This window comes from Xyrauchen texanus, chromosome 24 (assembly GCF_025860055.1).
Source record: "Xyrauchen texanus isolate HMW12.3.18 chromosome 24, RBS_HiC_50CHRs, whole genome shotgun sequence".
NCBI lineage: Eukaryota > Metazoa > Chordata > Actinopteri > Cypriniformes > Catostomidae > Xyrauchen > Xyrauchen texanus.
The window spans coordinates 37,911,520-37,933,867 of record NC_068299.1 but is presented as its reverse complement, the minus strand read 5'-3'; the positions used below and the strand labels follow the sequence as shown (position 1 = coordinate 37,933,867).

The window sequence follows — 22,348 nt, the reverse complement described above, 5'->3', positions numbered from 1 at the left end:
AATAAAGTGTATCAAGATTGTACTTGAGTGCAATTCATGTGTATCTACATACCTTATCCATCTTAAATAACCCACTAGTTCACCGCTAAAATACATGCATTAGCTTCTTTATTACATTAAAATTACAGAAAATTACACAGGTATAAGCTACGTAAATAAAGTGTATCAAGACTGTACTTAAGTGGACTTCATGTGTATCTACATACCTTGTCCATATGTACCTTAGTTTGAATTAACTCACTAGTTTACAGCTTAAATACATGCATTAGCTTTAGGGCTGGGACAACGCGATGACGTCGACGCAAAAAATACGTCGCCGCAAAATATGCGCGTCGATTCGTCAGACCCAAAACAAAGATGGCGGCGCCGAGCGTAGTAGCAACACAAGTAGCTCCTCAGACTATCAGAAGTGCAAGGCGCACGCACTTCGCTCCTCAAAAGTATGGGAATTATTTCATTTAAAAGTAAACAATTCCGTGATATGTCGTCTTTGCAAAATGGAGATGGCCTTCCATTGTAGCACCACGGCAATGCACCAGCACCTGAAGATTCGCCACCCGGCGCGCGCGACGCACGCACACACACACACACACACACACACACACACACACACTATTCTTAAGGTGAAAGGAAAGTGTAAGTTGTTATTTGCATGTGATGCTTTTTTTCAGTAAGCTAGGCCCATAAATGTTGAATTCTGAATGTTTATTTTCATTATTTATTTTTTGTTGGAAAAGCACTTTCTGTATTAGCTTAAAGCCCTCAAGTTTACATTGGTTACTGTATTCTTTCAATTACTCTAAACAAGTATTTTGGGTGACCTTTATTTTTTTATTGAATGCTAGACATTAAGTTGTTATTTTAATCTGAAAGAAGAATTACAAGATGCACTTTTTCAGTAAGCTAGGCCTATGTGTTTTCAAGGCTTCAAGGTTTTATTGAATGCTAAGTCTGACTAAGAATGCATTACCTTGCACTTGTATAGTCTTTAATTTTGGAATTTTAAGAGCAATAAACATATATTGCAATGTTAAGGAATTAATGTTTTTTTTCATTCAGATATGTAAATCAACATGTATAAATTGCTATTAGTCAATTCATGGGTAGATAATCGAATCGAAATCGAATCGGACTGGAAAAATTAATCGTTAGATTAATCGATGCATCGGAAAAATAATCGCTAGATTAATCGTTTCAAAAATAATCGTTTATCCCAGCCCTAATTAGCTTCTTTATTACATTAAAATTACAGAAAATTACACAGGTATAAGCTACGTAAAATAAAGTGTATCAAGACTGTACTTAAGTGGACTTCATGTGTATCTACATACCTTGTCCATATGTACCTTAGTTTGAATTAACTCACTAGTTCACAGCTTAAATACATGCATTAGCTTCTTTATTACATTACAATTACAGAAAATTACACAGGTATAAGCTACGTAAAATAAAGTGTATCAAGACTGTACTTAAGTGGACTTCATGTGTATCTACATACCTTGTCCATATGTACCTTAGTTTGGGTAAACTCACTAGTTCACAGCTTAAATACATGCATTAGCTTCTTTATTACATTACAATTACAGAAAATTACACAGGTATAAGCCACATAAAATAAAGTGTATCAAGACTGTACTTAAGTGGACTTCATGTGTATCTACATACCTTGTCCATATGTACCTTAGTTTGGGTAAACTCACTAGTTCACAGCTTAAATACATGCATTAGCTTCTTTATTACATTACAATTACAGAAAATTACACAGGTATAAGCCACATAAAATAAAGTGTATCAAGACTGTACTTAAGTGGACTTCATGTGTATCTACATACCTTGTCCATATGTACCTTAGTTTGAATTAACTCTCTAGTTCACTGCTTAAATACATGCATTAGCTTCCTAATTACATTGCTAATTATATGTTGTATTTGAAGGGGAAAAATAAATTTACAATTTGACTTGTCATTTTGATAATGTCACCTTTTGTGTGCAGGCAGGTGGATGGAAAGGGTAACCACATCAATTCAACTCTACACTATTGAGTTAAAATACAGTATTCTGTAATTGTAATGTAGTTGGGAAGCTACTGCTTGTATTTATGCTGTGAACTAGTGAGTTTACCCAAACTAAGGTACATATGGACAAGGTATGTAGATACACATGAAGTCCACTTAAGTACAGTCTTGATACACTTTATTTTACGTAGCTTATACCTGTGTAATATTCTGTAGTTGCAATGTAATTAGGAAGCTAATGCATGTATTTAAGTTGTGAACTAGTGAGTTTACCCAAACTAAGGTACATATGGACAAGGTATGTAGATACACATGAAGTCCACTTAAGTACAGTCTTGATACACTTTATTTTACGTAGCTTATACCTGTGTAATTTTCTGTAGTTGCAATGTAATTAGGAAGCTAATGCATGTATTTAAGTTGTGAACTAGTGAGTTTACCCAAACTAAGGTACATATGGACAAGGTATGTAGATACACATGAAGTCCACTTAAGTACAGTCTTGATACACTTTATTTTACGTAGCTTATACCTGTGTAATATTCTGTAGTTGCAATGTAATTAAGAAGCTAATGCATGTATTTATGCTGTGAACTAGTGAGTTTACCCAAACTAAGGCACATATGAATAAGGTAAGGTAGAAATGAAGTCCACTTAAGTACAGTCTTGATACACTTTATTTTACGTAGCTTATACCTGTGTAATATTCTGTAGTTGCAGTGTAATTAGGAAGCTAATGCATATATTTAAGCTGTGAACTAGAGAGTTAATTCAAACTAAGGTACATATGGACAAGGTATGTAGATACACATGAAGTCCACTTAAGTACAGTCTTGATACACTTTATTTTACGTAGCTTATACCTGTGTAATATTCTGTAGTTGCAATGTAATTAGGAAGCTAATGCATGTATTTAAGTTGTGAACTAGTGAGTTTACCCAAACTAAGGTACATATGGACAAGGTATGTAGATACACATGAAGTCCACTTAAGTACAGTCTTGATACACTTTATTTTACGTAGCTTATACCTGTGTAATATTCTGTAGTTGCAATGTAATTAAGAAGCTAATGCATGTATTTATGCTGTGAACTAGTGAGTTTACCCAAACTAAGGCACATATGAATAAGGTAAGGTAGAAATGAAGTCCACTTAAGTACAGTCTTGATACACTTTATTTTACGTAGCTTATACCTGTGTAATATTCTGTAGTTGCAGTGTAATTAGGAAGCTAATGCATATATTTAAGCTGTGAACTAGAGAGTTAATTCAAACTAAGGTACATATGGACAAGGTATGTAGATACACATGAAGTCCACTTAAGTACAGTCTTGATACACTTTATTTTACGTAGCTTATACCTGTGTAATATTCTGTAGTTGCAATGTAATTAGGAAGCTAATGCATGTATTTAAGCTGTAAACTAGTGAGTTAATTCAAACTAAGGTACATATGGACAAGGTATGTAGATACACATGAAGTCCACTTAAGTACAGTCTTGATACACTTTATTTTACGTAGCTTATACCTGTGTAATTTTCTGTAATTTTAATGTAATAAAGAAGCTAATGCATGTATTTTAGCAGTGAACTAGTGGGTTATTTAAGATGGATAAGGTATGTAGATACACATGAAGTCCACTTAAGTACAATCTTGATTCACTTTATTTTATGTTACATACATGTAATGCTACAAAACGTACACATTTGCCATATGTAACTGCAGACCTTAGTAGCCTAATATATTTAAGTACTTCTTGTTACATTGTGTGGTACTAAGTACTTTCTTACATAATTACAGTGTACCAAGTTTGTAACACGTATGTAACAGACTCGGCTTGTTACATATTTGTAACACGTATGTAACAGACTCGGCTTGTTACATATGTGTAACAGTAGCTGCCTATTACATGTGTGTAATTACAATCTGTAAGTACAGGCTGTACCATAACTTAGTTACATGTTAATTACATTTTGGTACATGTAATTACAACGTTTATTACTAAGTAATTAACTAAGTAATTACTCTGTATCAAGGACTACGTAAAATAAAGTGTTACCAATTATTTAATCATTATATATTGAATAACTGTTATATGAGGGGCTTTCTCAGCAAATATTTGTATATACGATTAAATGCGATTAATTAATCAGAACATTATATAATTAATTTGATTAGAAATGTTAATCGATTGACAGCCCTAATATATATATATATATTTATATAAAAATGTAATTACTTGCTCTTCTGCTGTTATGACTGACTCTTCTCTGCTGACATATGTGAATCCGCTCAGTAGATAAGCCAATAGTCAAATGTATTTAGTCAGTTTTAACCCTGTCCCTTCAAGAGCATGTCATGTACACAAACCTGACATTGGTTGAAGCAGCAATCACAGATATGGTGAGGAGATGTATTTTCAAACTCCCCCAAACTACCTTGGTACTGGGCCAGCTGGCGTGAATTTTTACAATTTGAATAAGGAGGAAACTAGCAATTATGTGGTTGTGTTTGAGGCATTTCATGCATGAATTTTTTCAGAGTTGTTGACTTCTGAATTAAACATCAGAAAGAGGCTAGTTTATCCAGCATATTTTTATAATGTTTTTTTAAATGTACATTTTCTCAAACATTAGATTTTTTTTTTACATAAACCGTGCCATTAAATTGTACAAAAATGTGTTCCATAAAATAAGCCCAAGTAAATAATCACATCAAATGAACAAATTAACAATAAGTCAATAAAGGGAGAAAGAGAAAAAAAAGAGTAGAGTGAGAGTCAGTGGGCAGCCAACAGAATAATATACTGTGACAATGTTCCTGTTTTCGGGGCAATGGAGGAGTCAGAAGGCAGTTAGTGACCAAATATACACTGGTGGCAAAAGTTTGGAATAATGTTGCTGATTCGGAAGGAAATTGGTAATTTAATTCACCAAAGTGGCATTCAACTGATCACAAAGTATAGTCAGGACATTACTGATGTAAAAAACAGCATCATCACTATTTGAAAAAAGTCATTTTCTCACATGCTAAGTGAAAATCAAAACGAGCGAGTCATTAACAGTTTTTTGTCAACTTAGTTTTGCACTGGTAGGCAAATATGCTTAAAGAATGTTATTTTACTAATTTCTTTAAAATGTACATTAAATTAAAACAAAGTGGCCTTCAGTGTCTCTGGTAAAAATTGCTTCAAGCTTTTAAAGGAATTATTCAAGAGTCAGTAACTAAATAGAGAACAGAGTAAACAGTGTTTCAGCAACAGTAATTAAACGTTAAAAAAAATTAGAATATAAAAACATTAAAACTGTTATTTAATTCAAAAATAAACTACTTAAATATTTGACACTGTGTGATTATTAGATATACATTAGTACTGTTTTGATGTAGTAAGAATGCCTAAATGCCTATAACAGACAGCATGCAGCGAATATACATTTAGACATAACACAGACACTTTGAAGAATTTGTCCCGTCTGCTTATACATTAACGGCTGTGTTTGCTTTAATATCTCATCAAGACAGCGCAGATTTAATCCCGTCTGTTTACACTCTCGTAATTCATTAACAGCTGTGTTTACATTAATATCACCTAAAGAGGGTCATTTTGATTAAGAACAGAGCAGAGTCTCGTGCAGTAATGCTGCCTTCATCACGAGACACAAGCGCATTGGCAGACACACGCATGTGAGCTTTGGAAAGCAGCCGGCTGTAATCAAACAGGTCACAGGTATTGAATTTAGTCAGATCTGGGTAATTCCAGTAGTTTTTTTGTATCAGTTAGTGGCTATTAAAATATTGAATTGTGCAGAGATTCTGTCACACTCCCAGCTAATCATGGCAGCACCCTGCCGTTTGTAAACCACTATGCTGGACTTATGTCTTTGGCTGTTGCATTTTAGTTTATTCAGCATCTCGTGCAGGAGCACTGTGTTTTGTAGATGCCATTTAAAGTTTGAAAGATCAACATTTAGAAAAGTGTCTTGAAGTGAATTTCTCATTGAAATTTGACCGCCTTACAAAGGCATGCCACGGGAACATTAATCTACATTGCAGAATCGTTGTCATTTAGAAATGAGATTGCGTGGGTGTCTGAATTGAGATCTTTTAACGATTAATCGTGCAGCTCCTCAGGATGATTTTTATTAACTTGCGCTGGTTACGTAGCAATGTCTTGGTCTGCTAGCAAAGTGTTAGAGCTTCCTCTAGTCAGTTCAGAGTGTCAGTGAGCATCTGGTGCTAACAGAAGCACATCAGCTGATGGGGTGTTGTTGTGAGTGTGCAGTGAGCCAGCTGCAGGTCAATGTGTGCCGTGTGTCTTTGTGGTCCACTGGAAAGGCAGTGAACTCTGACTTCCGCTCCTGCCCTGTTAGCGAGTGTAAAGGCAGGCCTGTATCGTGCATTCACTGTAAACAATAGATGGAAAACCTCACTTATTTTTTGCCTAGCAGCTAATTCATTTATGTTCTGCAGTTGGACCTGCTATAATTAAGGATTCTTTTCATGTGCAGCACTTTTTGGTGATTATAATAAGCCATTGTTATGCATATTTGATATTTAATGTGTGATATAGGCCTATGCTAGCATCTAATTTCTATCAGTGCACTTTGTAAAAGCATATTTGAAAGCAGTCATTATTTTTGCCATTCTGTTTTGTACCAGTTGCACTTATATTTAACCAGCTATATTTCTTTAAATGCGTTTGTTTTTAGTTAAGTTGTTTTCTTTATGTCTTTTTCTTGGCCCGTCACTTTAGATGTCTATTTTTTTAAACGCGTATTTCATGTGGTGCATCTAAAGTAAGCTGCTGCAGGAATTTCTGGATTGTTCAGTTGTTCAAAAATGGAGATGAAACCCCTCAACAGCTAGAGCAAAGCCTTTTTGTTTCCTTTTTTATGGTAACACAGGTTCAACATGATAAAGAACAGACATTGAGTCAATTTCTTTGTTTTTCTTAAGTGTTATATTTTACAAGGAAATATTAGTATGGATGTCTTTTTTAATATGGCTACAACAGTGATATAAAACCATGTGCTGTTTACCATATCAGTCAGGGATAAAACCATTGTCAAGACTTAAGGTGCGTACACACTGCCAGCGACATCGCGCGCGACAGCGACTCAATACCATTCATTTTCAATGCGAGCACAGCGACTTCCGGCGACACGAGCTGTCGCGACCGTTGGCGCTAGATGTGGGCGTGTCCAGCGACGCGACAAAGTTGAGAAAAGTTCAACTTTGGAGCAACTAACGGAAGCGACAGCCAATAGGAGAGAAGACGGGAGAGCTCACGTGATCCTTTCTCTCTCTCTCAGCTCCTGCAGTAACGGAAAGGTGGATGAAAGGCTAATTCTTGCTGTTCGAAATTTTCCAGTGCTCTATGTCTCTTCCCACGTACAAGGACATTTTTAAGAAAAATACTGCGTGGAAAGGTGTATCTGAGATCGCAGGGATTTTATGGACCCAGACAGACCGGCGTTTGCATTTTCGCCGCAGATAAACAGCCGCTCTGGCAAACAGCACGCCTTGTTTCTCATTCATCTTTGATATAAAGCATTTTATGTACTGATTCCATTTATATTTAGTCTTTTCCCTCCAAAATGTTTGTTTTTAGTGGAAAGAAAAGAGATTCGCTGTCAACAGCAAAAACCAGTAGTGGGAAGTCGCTGGCAGTGTGTACGCACCTTTAAAGGAAGATATAACATTTGCCAGAAAGCCTTTAAATGCCTTTGGAGCTGAAAGAAGCTTAACCTATATTTGAATATGCATGTGAATCAAACATGGGGGTGTTGAGGGCTGTCCATGTGCTGAGGTGAAGTATCAGCTGCTGCTGTTCAGTCGATCATTCGGCCCCTTGTTATTCGCCCACCCCATTCTTTTTGTCCCTCTTTTCAAAGTGTGGGGTGGGTCATCACTGCTACATCAGCTGCTGGTGGACGATCAGCTTTGTTCTCATTGATACGGCCATTAAACTCAGCAAAATTACTCAGATCAATGCAACACAAAGAGAGGCATAGAAAAGGAATTTTATGTGTATCTGCTTCAATCGTTCAAGAACATGCAGTACATGTGTAGGGCAAAGAAGGGGTGTCCCAGTCTCTTGTTTATGCTTGTAAATTTTTTCATGTTTCTGTATGTTTCTTACCTAAATTCACAGCACAAGTATTTATAATAATTTTTCATTCATTTTTTGCGGTATTCGTTTTTTCATTTGAGTATTCATTAAGAATTTAGTGACTCCATTGAATATTATTGTATTTTCAAGGCTTTATTCATTTTATGAGTTAATATCTTTACCTCTAAATATTTTAATCATTTTATGTTTGCTGAAGCAAATGACATAAAAAACACCCAAAAAAAATCAAATAGACTTGCATTGAAAGAGAAACCCGAGCCATATCTACAGACCAGGGCTGCGTTTCCCGATTACGCTGGATTTTGGTCCTTGAGAGCATTCTTTGTGTGCAATATACACAATTCTGTTGTTTTGTCATGCTGCTAACCTAAAGTGTAGAAATGGCCGTTGTCATGGTGTTTCACGGTCCGTAAAAAAATGGTCTACGAGAAGATACAGCATAAACAAACTGAAAAACTCTTAATGAAGTGCAGGGACCATAAGAAGGACCTAAACAAAAGGGACAGTGGATGGAGCTACACTGTTTTGGACGCTCGAGATTAAAAAACTTTAGCATAGATGTCGTCTCTGTCATTCTTGCTGAGCAATGTAATAACGTTGGATTGCATTAATCTGTATATTTAAATATGTCCTCAAAAACAAGAGTAAAAGCTGTACACAAACGTGTTGTGACGTGTCTTTTTTGTATATGGGCAAGTAGTCGCACAACCCATTACGTCACTGTTTGGTTCTGAAGTCAGTGGAAAAGTATGGCCAGTTTACAAAAGGCTCCAAATTACCCCGGCCGTGAACCAGCAGAGCACAGACTCAGCATGCCATTTCGTTGGAAAAGGGCTATCTGATGCATTTTCCTTTGTCCCACCTCTCCCCCCACGAATATGGAGTACAGTGTTGATTGGCCATTTACTCATGACATACAGTATAACTAATCCGATACTACTGTGTCATACTACAAGCAGTAACTTGTACATTGAGTCATACTACAAGCAGTAACCTTTCAGAGAGAGTGGCATTATCAGCAATAAGATCTGACAAAATAACGTTATGAACTATGCATAGTTCGACTGCTTAGGGGGAAAAGCTGTTGTTGAGTCTACTGGTACAACAGCAATGGTTCCTATAGTGCATTCCAGATGGGAGAAGTGTAGACAGCCCATTACTGGGGTGGTGATGATACCTTTTGCTCTCCTTAACGGACACCAGTGAGGGTAGTTGGACACCACTTAGGCTTACTATCCTTTTGGGAAATGAAGCCCAGAATTGCATAGAGATTTGTGATTGGGTTCTTTTGACTTCTGCCAGTAAGTAACAACTGAGAATACCCTAGCATCCACCCACAACACCCTACCATAGTGGTGGCAAGTTTTGCGTGGGCAAGCACGTTTGCAGGAGGTGTTCAGATGTGGGAAATTGGATAGTGTCATGTTTCTTGTTTTTCCACTTCTCAAACATGACATGAACGTTTCCCATGAACATGTGGGAATTTCTCACTCCTGAATCATAGCTTTTGCAAATTCCATAGGTGATGATGGGAAAAGGGTCTTTGTGAAGCCCACAGCGCTTAGCTTACTCATAAGTCTGACTCACCATACGAACCCCCAAGAGAGAACCTGAGACCCCTTACAGCAGAGCACTCGAACTTCTGAGCATTGTTTTGTTATGATGAAATTGCTATTGCACTGCGATCATGTTGCATGGATGAAGAGAGAGATAACATTATTGGCACAACTGATCTCAGAGCCGTGATTGCTGCAGGAATGTATTCTGAGAATGTTTTTTTTTTTTTTTTTCAAACTAAACCTGTTCTGGTCTAAATAATAGTTGTTCGTTTCAGTGACTTTGGGCATTGTCTATTGTGAATGGTGCAATATTTGTTGAAATAGTTTTTTTCTGATGGGTTAACATCCCTGCCCTGTTTCTGTGCAGAGGCAGTCATTGTCTCCATAATTTCTGGTTTAAATGAATGATTTCATGCATACAACATCAAGTCCAAGAATTTGTTCATCTGCATGTAAGTGATTTGAAATGGCCCAATGCAAAGTATAGTTTCAAGCAGAGTTGTCAGAATTTTGGCTGATGATTAATTGTCATACAAATTATTGTGATTAATAATGAAATACATTTTGTTCAAGTCACTTAATTTGTTAAAATGTCTAAACTTTGCATACAACTTGAGATGTCACTTTTCTCACATTGAACATGGAATATAATTTATGATTTGATTTTTGTAAGGAAATACTTTATAAATAAAATATTTCAGAATGACTTAATATTAATGTTTCAAATATTTATCTTTTTTGTCCACTTTAGTCTTAATTCACTTTCCATTAAGTGAGTTCCATTTTCTAACCAAACGACCTGGAAATTATGCTAAAGTTATGTAAAATGGGGGGGGGGTGTTCTCCCCATTTCACCCCAATTTGGAATGCCCAATTCCCAATGCGCTCCTTGTGGTGGCATAGTGACTCACCTCAATCTGGGTGGTGGAGGACATATATCAGTTGCCTCCCATGTCTGAGCATCTTATCACTTAGCTTGTTGAGTGCGTTACTGCAGAGACATAGTGCGTGTGAAGGCTTCATGCTATTCCCCACGGCATCCATGCACAACTCACCTTGCACCCCACCGAGAGTGAGAACCACATTATGGCGACCATGAGGAGGTTACACTATGTGACTCTACCCTCTCTAGCAACCGGGCCAATTTGGTTGCTTGGAAGAACCATAACACTCTTTTACAATTAACTGTTGTCCAATGTCTGTGTTTCTTTGCCCACTCTAACCTTTTCTTTTAGTTTTTCTGTTTCAAAAGTGCTTTTTCTTTGCAATTCTTCCCACAAGGCCTGCACCCCTGAGTCTTCTCTTTACTGTTGTACATGAAACTGGTGTTTAGCGGGTAGAATTCAATGAAGCTGTCAGCGGAGGACATGTGAGGTGTCTATTTCTCAAACTAGAGACTCTGATGTACTTATCCTCTTGTTTAGTTGTACATCTGGTCTTTCTCTTCTGGTACACATCTCTTTCTGTCCTTGTTAGAGCCAGTTGTCCTTTGTCTTTGAAGATTGTAGTGTACACCTTGGTATGAAATCTTCAGTTTTATAGCAATTTCAAGCACTGTATAGCCTTCATTCCTCAAAACAATGATTGGCATTTTGTTTTGCCATTTTTACCTAAAATTGACATTAAGACGTGCCAGACTATTGCGTACTGTGGCAAAACAAACACAAAGACAATGTTAAGCTTCATTTAATGAACCGCGTAGCTTTCAGCTGTGTTTGATATAATGGTAAGTGATTTTCAAGTACCAAATGGTCAATTTAGCATGATTACTCAAGGATAAGATGTTGGAGTGATGGCTGCTGGAAATGGGGCCTGTCTAGATTTTTTTTACATCGGTAATGTCCTGACTATATTTTGTGATCAGTTGAATGCCACTTTGGTGGATTAAAGTACGAGTTTCCTTCTGAAAAAGCCAAATCTGTACAACTTTAACATGAGAAAACAATAAGAAAAGTGAAAGTCAAACATCACAGTAATAAGAACTGGTGGTATAATGTGCAGTAAAAAGGTGTAATGAAAGTAATGTAACTTTGCAAAAACAAACAAACAAACAAACCAATATTTATGCAAAATATATTTTAATATTTTAGTTTGTATTGATTTGGAGCTAAATATGACCAGCACATTTTCTTGACAGGTTTAGTGCAGAAGTTTTTTTTTTTCATCCTTGTGCTTGGCCGTTAAACTTATCTCATGGCTCTTGGACTCTTTGATTGTATTACGTAAACTCACCTTCCTTTACTGCTGCATTTTCACAGTAATGCACACTCATCTGTATAGGTGATGTTTTGTCCTGCAAATGCTGTTCAGTAATTAGAATTATTAAGAATTAATTTAAAATCCAATTATAAGATATATTATTAAGCGAGATCACGAGACCCCCACCCCTGGAGTCCTGGTCCTGGGTTATCTTGCTGCGGTAAAAACTGCATTCTTTATATACAATCAGCCTCTTTGCTCTGTGATTCTCCCACCTTTTTCACTTGCCATGAAGAAAGACCTGTCATGCTCTTGGCAGAGGTTACGGTGTTAGATTTCCTGCATCAAGATCCTCCCTCAGCATTCTGCTGTAATTGAGAGACTACAGGCTCTTTTGTGACTCCAAAACATGGGGAAGAGGAGGAGAGACAGAGAGAGAAGGGAAAAATATGTATATATTTTTGCATTGTGTGATGTCATCTGATATGGAACTGTTTACTTCTGTAGCATGGCTTTTTCTCCCCTTTCCTGACAAGCTGCTGACACAAGCATACTAAGAAGTCAAATGGGCCACAGAGACAGAAGGGAGGAATTAAAAGAGGGTCAAGCATCTACCAATCACTGTGATCCCGTCACCGCACAAAAGGAGCTATGGCAGATGTTGCCTGAATAATGTGAGGGGGGGGGGCCTTGAGCTCTGTGCCAGGAGGGTGTCTGTCATAGCCGGTTGGACCACAAGAGAGGCAGGAGCAGATTTTTTGTTTCTCCTGGAGCTTACGGATTTCTTTTCCCAGGATTTGTATTGGGATATGCCACAGGATTCCTCTTTTTGGATAAGTGGATGGGAATGCTCAGGAAAATCTAAACATACAAGCACTTTTGCAATGGAAATGGATATAATGGTTTTAAGAAACTAAGGAAAGCAACAATGTCAAATTGCGACAATGGGGAGAAAAGGAAACTAGTTGGATTGTCATCATGGAAAAGGATGTTTAAGAGGAAGAAGGGATTGTATTGATTTAATAAAGTTTATTCAAATGCCTTTTTTATTAAAAAACTTTATTCTAGGCATCATTCGGCAAGTAATTTTATATGATGTAATGTATATTTGTGGTCCTTCTTTTTGCAAATTGTTTATTCATACAAATTTGTAAAAAAGTATATTTGCATACATTGTTTTGCTCTTAAACTGCACTACTTTATTTATTATGGTATCTTTTTATTGGGGTTAAGTGCCTAATGTTAGCCCAGTAACTCGGAAAAGTGCACATAAAGGCATCTTAATTTTACTCTTTAAATTATCCTCTTAAAATGCACTGCTTTATTTATTTTTGTATGTTTTTATTGGGGTAAAGTGTCTAATGCTAGCCTAGTAACGTGTAAAAGTCACTTAAAGGCATCTCAATCTTCCCCCTTTTAAGTTTCTTTCACTTTTATCAGAATTGTTGCACTGAAAACCTTTACCTCATTTGAATCATTATTTGTAAGTTATTTCCATAATGGGCAAACCTCTGAGTCGTCCAGACTGTCTACGTCAGAACCCTTCCTGTGTGAGCAAAGGAGATGATGAGGACCTCAACATTGATGACTGTTATGTTCCACAGAGGTCCATTTATGACACAGTGCGTCTGAATGAGCAAATCACCTCGGGATCCAAGGGTAGTCTGTCCTCCAGGCACTTCATCGGCACTTTGCCCTTCAGCCATCACACCCTGGACATCAGCAATCTCTGTGGAAACGGGGTCTTGGCTTCTTCTAGCACATTTGAGCTCAGCAGCAGGGATACGGCGCGTTTGGACGAGCGGTTGGTGTTTGACAGCTTGAAGCTTAATGGAGGTATTATCCGGGGTGCAGACACCATGCTGTGTAAGCCACGGCCGGTGGGTGAGAAGATGGAGCCACCTCCTCACCGCCATTCCTGGCGTAGTTTTGTCCCTGCTAACCTCAGTGAGTATGGCAGCTGCAGCGTAACGCTGTGCAATGACGGAACTGGCCAGGTTGGTTTGGGCCAAGTTGGGAGAGGACGCAGTATGACCAACTCACTTACCTCGGAAGGGGACTCCGGCCTTTGCAGTCCCACTGTGGAACGAGAACAACGAAACCAGCGAGCCCAGAGAAGACCCGGGGGTGGCACGAGAAGCCTCTCTTCTACTGAGGGAGTGGATATATCAGGGGATCTGAAACCGGGGCTTTCCCTCAGCTCAGGCCAGGAAGAGTTCCCCTACTCACTCAGAAAAGATCTCTTACCTTCACCGCTGTATTACACAGAGGCATCGACTCTTGGAAGCCAACACCGCAATGAAACATGCAACTCAAACCTCAGTGTAGCTCCAAATACTAATGGTGATTGTTCAGATATAAATGCCAAGACTTTGTCAGAGTCAAGTAGTAAAATGCAAAGACCCAGAACATTATCGAAATATGACAAATTACCCACTACCAAGCTTCTTGAAGATACTTGTGCACAGGAGGACTGTGAGCTGCTCAGTGTTGTGGTGACGCAACGAAAGACTCTTTCACGTCGCCAACAGAAACCAGAGCAACATGTAACGAAAGATGAAAAGTGTTACGAATATGAGCAAAGAGCTGCGGACTCCAAAATGGCAGACCTGGAGGATTTCTTGTTGTTAGTAGAAAGAGAGGAAGGCTTTGCCAATAGAATAAAACACATGGATGATGTAGATATCGAGAGTTTATTAACATCCATAGCTGAATGTTCACAGATGGAACTCGTGGACTTGCCTTGCACCCAGGTATCCCGAAATAGCCTGATGAATGTTGTTCATTGCATTAGTGTTTTCTTTATCAGATAAGGACATGACTCATTTGAGTTTGCTGTGATTGCTGGTCAGTGATATTGTGATCCAGCACAGCTGGCTATAACTGATAGTAGTAGCCTTTTGCAACAAATCAGAGTGTAAGTAATGCCCATTTTAGTGGAAGTGCCTCACATTATAAGGCTACTGGTCACTACATATTTATATACCCTGCTGAAAAGATCAGCATATGTTGTGTTTTGGATGCTGGTCTCCAGCATGTAACTCTTAAAGGGATAGTTCACCCAAAAATGAAAATTCTCTCATGATTTACTCACCCTCATGATATCCCAGGTGTGTATGACTATTCACCAGAACATATTTGAAGAAAAATACAAAAATATCTTGGCTCAGTAGGTCCTTAAAATGCAAGTAAATGGCAATTTCTCCTTTAAAGCTCCAAAAATCACAGACAGTTAGCAGAAATGTAAAACAATGAGTGACTCCAGCTGTTAAATTAAAGTCTTCTAAAGCAACACGATTGCTTTTGGTGTGAAAAAGATCAAAATTGAAGTACTTATTTTTGTTTTTTTAACTCTCCATTGAAAACAAGTTAGAACTGATGCATGTGCGAGAGCAGAAGAGCAGTGCTATTTACAAGTGAGAAGGAGGTACACTATACAGAAGCTTCATTGATTTTGTTTGAGATCTGTATTGACCTGTTTCTTTACTCAAAGTGGTGCATTTGTGTGCTTATCCTGGATGTCTCAACCGAGCGGAGAGCGTGAGATTACATCTGTATCATGGCAAGCAAATAGGTCACACGAGAGACTGCTTGAACTCCACCCTCTCGTGAAGCTTAACAGAAGTGATGAATCATAGTTAACAAGTACTGAAATATTGATCTTTTTTCACACCAAAAGTGATTGTACCGCTTTAGAAGACATTAACTTACCTGCTGGAGTCATATCGATGACGATTATGCTGACTGTCTGTAATTTTTGAACTTCAAAAGAGAAATCGCCATTCACTTGCATTTTAAATATTTTTCTTGAAATGTGTTCTGGTGAAGAACGAAAGTCATACACATCTGGGATTTCATGAGTGTGAGTAAATAATGAGAGGATTTTCATATTTGAGTGAAATATCCCTTTAACCAGCAAGACTTTCATGGTCAATTAGCTTCACCAGGGCGTCTGTGCAGGTCAACCAACTTCACCAGCCTGGTTTTGCAGGTGCACATGGCACTGCTGTTCCAACCATCAGCAAACTAGTAACTAGCCTAAACCAGCTCGGACTAGCATGAAAATGCTGGTCTTAACTGGTCTTTTCACAAGGGTAGGGACAAATGTGTCATGTATTGAAACAAACTGAAGAACTAGAAAGCTATTGTTACAACATTGTCTAAAGTTTCAACAGTAACAGTTAAGGGCAAAGCAAAAGAATCAACGCAAAAGTACCCAGTAATCTCACACTGGACATGTCTCAATCAGCTCCCTACCTTCCTATGTCATTAATCAGTGTAACATGAACACAACTTCACTTTCATTTGTCCTTTAACGACTTCAGAAAGCCTGACGACTTTTGCTGTAAGAGAATATAATGCAGTTTTTTTCAGTGCACTCTAGGATTTTTTTGGGAGCAAATGTTTCAGTGCACTGGAACTGTTTTGCAATTTGGATAGCCCTAGAAATTAGTGCTCTGAATACTGAACTAGGAAGCTGATTGAGATGCACCCATGTTCGTCCTTTAGAGTTTTAAAAGAGTTCTAATAGATTACTTCTAATAGAAATGATCTAGGCTATGGTAGTTCTGTACTCTTACTTATATAAACAAGTGTCTATTTCTAATTCTCATACATTATTTTAGGAGAAACATCTGATACAATGTTGCTTAAATGAACCATAACAGTGAACTCCATTGAGTCACCTTTGCACCTTGTGCCATGAAAGATCGGCATCTGAGCAAATAAACTTTTCGCTGTGCTTGAGTTTCACAACAAAAACAAAAAAGAGGACTGAATCCTGAATCACCCAGTTAATGACTGTTCAAATCAAAATTGAATAGCTTCTAACTCAATAAATGTTTTCATTTGGTGTTTATTTTTCTTCCATATTTTTCACCAATTTCAGGTTTTCCAGAAGGAAGTCATTGAGTCACTGCAGAACCAGTTGCAGGAGCTGAACTCTCTCGGTCATGGGTTGATCCAGAATGCCGCCAAAGGCATCAGCACCAAGAACCTCGAGCAGGACCTAGAGGAGGTTAACACCAGATGGAACACCCTCAACAAAAAAGTGAGAATTACTCTTTAGTTGTTAAAAATGGCACACATGGATTCATGTCATATAATATGTATAACTAACCAAAACTAGTGATATTACAAACGTTATTAAATTTTTCAGTAGTGTGATAGTACTTTAGTTGTTATCAAGCTACATGTATGTATTTCAATAAGTGATGGTGTAGTGAGATAAAACTCTACATTGCTACATATCACATCCTCAAAGTTTTTAAAGACACTCACCTAGACGAGTGTTTTCATTTATTTATTTGAGTCATCACCCAGTACTTTTTCCCGGGAGTCTTGGCATGGTATTTTACCAGAGTGACATAAATATTAAATATTTGTTTTTTTCAGTGTTAAGCGTTCTAGAATAAATAATATGTTCAAGTTTAAGTAATGCTGTCACCCTAATTGTTTTGTTTACACTCTTCTGTGAAATCAACCAGTAGTTGCTTTAGATTCGCTTAACTAAAATAGTTTAACTGTTTTAAATTAGGAGAACTTCACAGTTTAGCAAGCTATAGTTAGCTCCCCCAACAGTGCTGTGAGATTGTCTGTGTGATGTTGTCAGGTTGCGGAGCGATCCACACAGCTCCATGAAGCTCTGCTGCACTGTGGCAGATTCCAGGATGCACTGGAGTCTCTTCTCAGCTGGCTCACTGACACCGAGGAGCTGGTAGCCAATCAGAAGCTTCCGTCAGCAGAATTCAAAGTGGTCAAAGCACAGATACAAGAACAAAAGGTAAGTAGTCAGTACTGCTAGGACTTTTTACAATGAGAAGCAATCCACTGATAGAAAATACACTACAAGTAGTTTGAATATATAACTCAGTTGGTTATATATATATTTTTGTGTAGCTGTTAAATTGAGTTTTTCTTTATATATGCTGATTTGTGTGTGATTTCATGATCTGTGTTTAGCTGCTGCAGAAACTGCTGGATGAGCGCAGAGCCACAGTGGAGCTTATTAAGACGGAGGGACTGAAGGTGACGGAGTTAGCTGACACCGTCGATAAGGAGAAGATCGCTAGAGAGATTGAATGCTTGGGTCAGAGGTGGGATGCCCTCCTCAAGAAAGCTGAGATCAGGTAAAACTATAAACTCATCCATTATTAGATTGTGGACATGAAGTGGTCCTTCTTTACAAGTCTGTGTGCGTCTTTGCAAAAAGTCATGTTTAGACTCTTTGGCTGTTTTAGAGTGGTTTTAGTTTTTTAAATATATTTTCATGAGGATGATTTTGCTATGCTCTCGAATACATTGAAGTAATTTTTGTTCTACTGAATGATTGCAGATCCTTAGCAATTCCCTCAATGATTCTTTTAGTTATTTTAGGGTGCAGATGTAGTTTATCATTAACTATGTTTCACTACTTGAATGTTTGACAACCAAAAAGTGTCACAAAATTTTTTCTTTTCATTTGTTAAGACTTCATATTGGTGTTTCTTCAACTTCTGGTACTTCATATCTCAAGGGTTGATTCAACTTATCTGTTATAAAATAAAAATTATTAGATGTTTAAAAATATGAGAAACTAAACCAATGAGTGAAATAAACAAAGAACATTTCAATATTTATTGTGTGAAAATTATCTGTTTTCTTCTGGGACACCTGTCCCACATTTTTGGCATAATTTCCACCACACTAAAGAATTTAGCCTCTAATGAAGTTCTTAGAAAAGTTAGAGTACTAGTGTACTTACAAAAGTCAGCGAAGAGTATGCTCTAAATGAAATATGAGACAGGTGATGCTTGAAGAAAGCAAAGAAAAATCAAAGCAAATTGGTCAGTATTTTTGATTGGTCGTCACTTCCAATAAAGCTGTAATTTTGCCAAATAAAACAAAAAGTCTGAAAATAATTAATCGTGTGCATTTAGGATACACAAAATGTTAGCTATGATATTAGCCTTAGCAAGACAAAGAAGTCAGACATTTTATTCCCAAAACAATTAAGAAAAAACATTTGCGAGATTGTAACATTTTTAATCTAGATTTTACTTTAGAAGTACAAGAAGTTGAAGAAACACCTCTTTATCATTTAAAAAAACAACAACTTCTTTTTGTAAAATGTTTTGTTTGTCTTGTGCTGTCATTTCCTTAAACTAAATGCCACCTGGTTTGATATTAAGTCATGCCATTCATATCTTTTTAAGTATGCCTTAAGTATGATGTTCAGACATATTGTACTTTGGTCATGTATAATCAAATCCAGTCATGTCCAGCAATTAAAAATTGGACTCTCGTGCAACATTCTGGGCAGACACAAGCAGTTGGAGAGTATTTTGGTGGTGGCGCAGCAATTCCATGAGACTCTTGAGCCTTTGACAGAGTGGCTGACCACTACGGAAAAACGATTGGCCAACTCCGAGCCCATCGGCACCCAGACGTCCAAGTTACAAGAGCAGATTTCACAGCAGAAGGTACAGAACCGTCTATAGTGACCCACACAGCCCATGTGACCTTGTTTAGTATGTTTTCCATCGTGTTTTCCTTATTTCATCCATTTTTCATTTTGCTACTATGACACTTTTCACGAATAATGCACAAAATACGACCTGAAACTCTTAAAAATGAAGTCAAAGGTGGGAAAAAGTGAATGGAGGTGCTTAACTTTTAGAAAATGTTTATTGTCTACCTCAAGAGGTCAATCTAAATATTAAATGATCTGTTTAATTTCTAATCATTTTAAATGAGGTTGTAGTTTAATAAAGTAATTTTTTTATTTTCTAGCAATAAACATTATATGAACATTACAATTAAATATGCAAAATTTATAACATTTAAAAACAAGATTTAAAAAGTTAAGACTTATGAGGTGGAACAGACCAAAATCACCATATAAATACTGATAATAAATACTTAATTTTTGCTCATCAACCCCAATGAGATCAAACTAAATATTATACAATTTGTAATTTTGGGACAAGATTTAAAAACAAGATTTCTAGAAAAAAGTCAAGACTTCTGAGGTGGGACAGTCCAAAATCAACAGATATTTGATTTCTTGAAAACTACTTCACTACTATTTTCATGTTAAGTGAATAATAATAAAAAAAGAAGCAAATAAGAATGCGATTTGTACCTCTAAATGTTGATCATCAACCTAAGGACTACTAAATAAATACGAACTAAATTATATACGAATTAGCAATTTTTGGGGCATGCCTACAGCACAAACAGTTTAAAACAGTAATTTTGTAATTTTATAGCATTAAATATTAAATAAACATCTAAATTAAATAGACAGAATGTATAACATTTAAAAAAAGTTAAGGCTTCTGAGGTGGGACATACCAAAATTACCAGACATTTGATGTCTTGAAAACAACAGAATTTTCTTGATGTCAAAAAAAAAATGTTTTGCCTCTAATACTTATAATAAATACTTAACAAATCATGCAGATTAACTTAAGGAGATCAAACTAAATATTATGGAGATTTTGGGACATGTCTAAATACAGTTTAATAAAGTGATCTTGTTATTTTCCAGCAATTTTCATGCAATTGTTTTTTATTTATTTTTATTTATGACATTTAAAAACAAGATTTTTACAAAAAAGTACTTCTGAGACAGGCCTGATCAAAATCACAAAAAGACATAAAAAAACAAGATATTTGGGATTTTTGCTTCTAAAAGTTATAATAAAATATTCTAATAATCCAAATATTAGTGCGACACAAAAGTGCATCCTATTCGTGGAAAGAGCCTCATGCATTTATGTTGTAATCCCATGTTTTTCATACACATTCATTTGTTCCATTCCTTTTTTTGTTATTATGGTTTCTCCACCCTGGTATTGTGTCCTGGTAATCAGGCTTTAGAGGAGGAGGTAATGGGCCGCAGTAAGATCTTGTATCAGGCCATGAGTCTGGGTCAGTCTCTAAGGGCCTTCGGCTGTGTGGATGACAAGGACCTGGTGCAGGCAAAGCTGGACAACATGCAGTGCACCTATATCGAGCTGCAGGAGCGTTGCCGCAGGAAAGGCGAGCTGCTGCAGCAGGCGCTGACTAACGCGCAGCTCTTTGGCGAGGATGAGGTGGCGCTCATGACTTGGCTCATTGAAGTCCACGGCAAACTGAGTGAAGTCTCCATCCAAGACTACACGATGGCCGTGCTGGCAAAACAGCATGCTGAGCAGCTGGTACTTTAAAAGCTCCTCCTCTTTAGGCTATTTTACCATGTTTTATTCATTTAATTTGATCTGCCTTCAGTTCTGCGGTGTGATTTGTGTTGTCCTGTCAGAAGATGTCGTTGACTGATATGTCCTGTTGTGTAGGCTCTTCATGAAGACATTGAGTTGAGGAAACAGAATGTTGACCAGGCCATCCAAAACGGGTTAGAACTTCTGAAACAGACCACAGGTGAGGTGAACATAGTTAACTAAAGGAAGGTTTTCCAAACATTTTGGTTGTTGAAATGTCCAGTTATCTTAATGTGAATAGAAGCATATTATGCATAACTGTTTTGAAAATAGTTTCTGAAGTTCATTTTTAATAAAGAAATATGTTCCTAATATTAGGCAATCTTTACATAACATTCATCAAAGTTTCTGGAATGTTCCCACTGGTAGAAAGTTCTCCATGTGCTGAAACCGTATGAATGCATCTATATCATGTCTGTATTCACTTGCATTCAGGCGATGAGGTTGTTGTCATCCAAGGCAAACTCGATGAAATAAAGACCAGGTATTCAGAGATCAACACAATGAGCAGCAGTGTTTCAAAGACTCTGGACAAAGCCCTGTCTCTCGCCACCAAGCTGCAAAACACCCACGAGGAACTGAACTGCTGGTTGGAGAAGGTGGAGTCAGAGATGGCAACGTTTGAAGTTCAAGATCCAGTTGGAGAGCAGCTGACTCACTTACAAGAGAGGCAAAAGGTAAGTCCCGGGGCAGCTGTGGCTCAGGTGGTAGAGCAGGTTGTCCACTAATCTCAGGGTTGGTGGTTCAATTCCTGGCCCACACAACTCCACATGCCAAAGTGTCCTTGAGCAAGACACTGAACCCAAAGTTGCTCCCAACAGGCTAGCAACTTGAATGGCAGCTCTGCAGTCATTGGTGTGTGAATGTGTGTGTGGGTGAATGAGATGCAGTGTAAACTGCTTTGAATACCCCTAAGGTTAAAAAGGTGCTATATAAGTGCAGACCATTTACCATAAGTCATAAATCACAAATGAGATCTGTTTAAAATTCTCCAAGACAGTAGATGGAGACTTCTAAGAGAACAAGACCCCAGTAATCTCACATGGATCTCCTTTACAGTTTTTTGTTTGTTTTTAAAGAAACAAGTGACAAGTCTTAATAATTTTTGTAAGTAATCAACTTTGTGCCAAAAATGCTGTTATTAAGCTTAAATTTTATTGAGCCTGGAACTTTCCTTTAAGTCTCCAGAGATATGAAAGG

At 37.4% G+C, this 22,348-nt stretch overlaps 1 protein-coding gene across 1 annotated transcript in view; it reads left to right on the top strand.

The window, feature by feature from the left end:
- The window catches only part of LOC127617766 (dystonin-like), a 101,579-nt gene that overhangs the window by 31,432 nt on the left and 47,799 nt on the right, over window positions 1–22,348 (top strand). Inside the window, 7 exon segments of the mRNA XM_052089844.1 lie at window positions 16,795–16,956; window positions 17,518–17,688; window positions 17,868–18,034; window positions 19,207–19,366; window positions 20,762–21,088; window positions 21,224–21,308; window positions 21,584–21,825. Coding sequence (XP_051945804.1) covers window positions 16,795–16,956; window positions 17,518–17,688; window positions 17,868–18,034; window positions 19,207–19,366; window positions 20,762–21,088; window positions 21,224–21,308; window positions 21,584–21,825 — 1,314 coding nt within the window.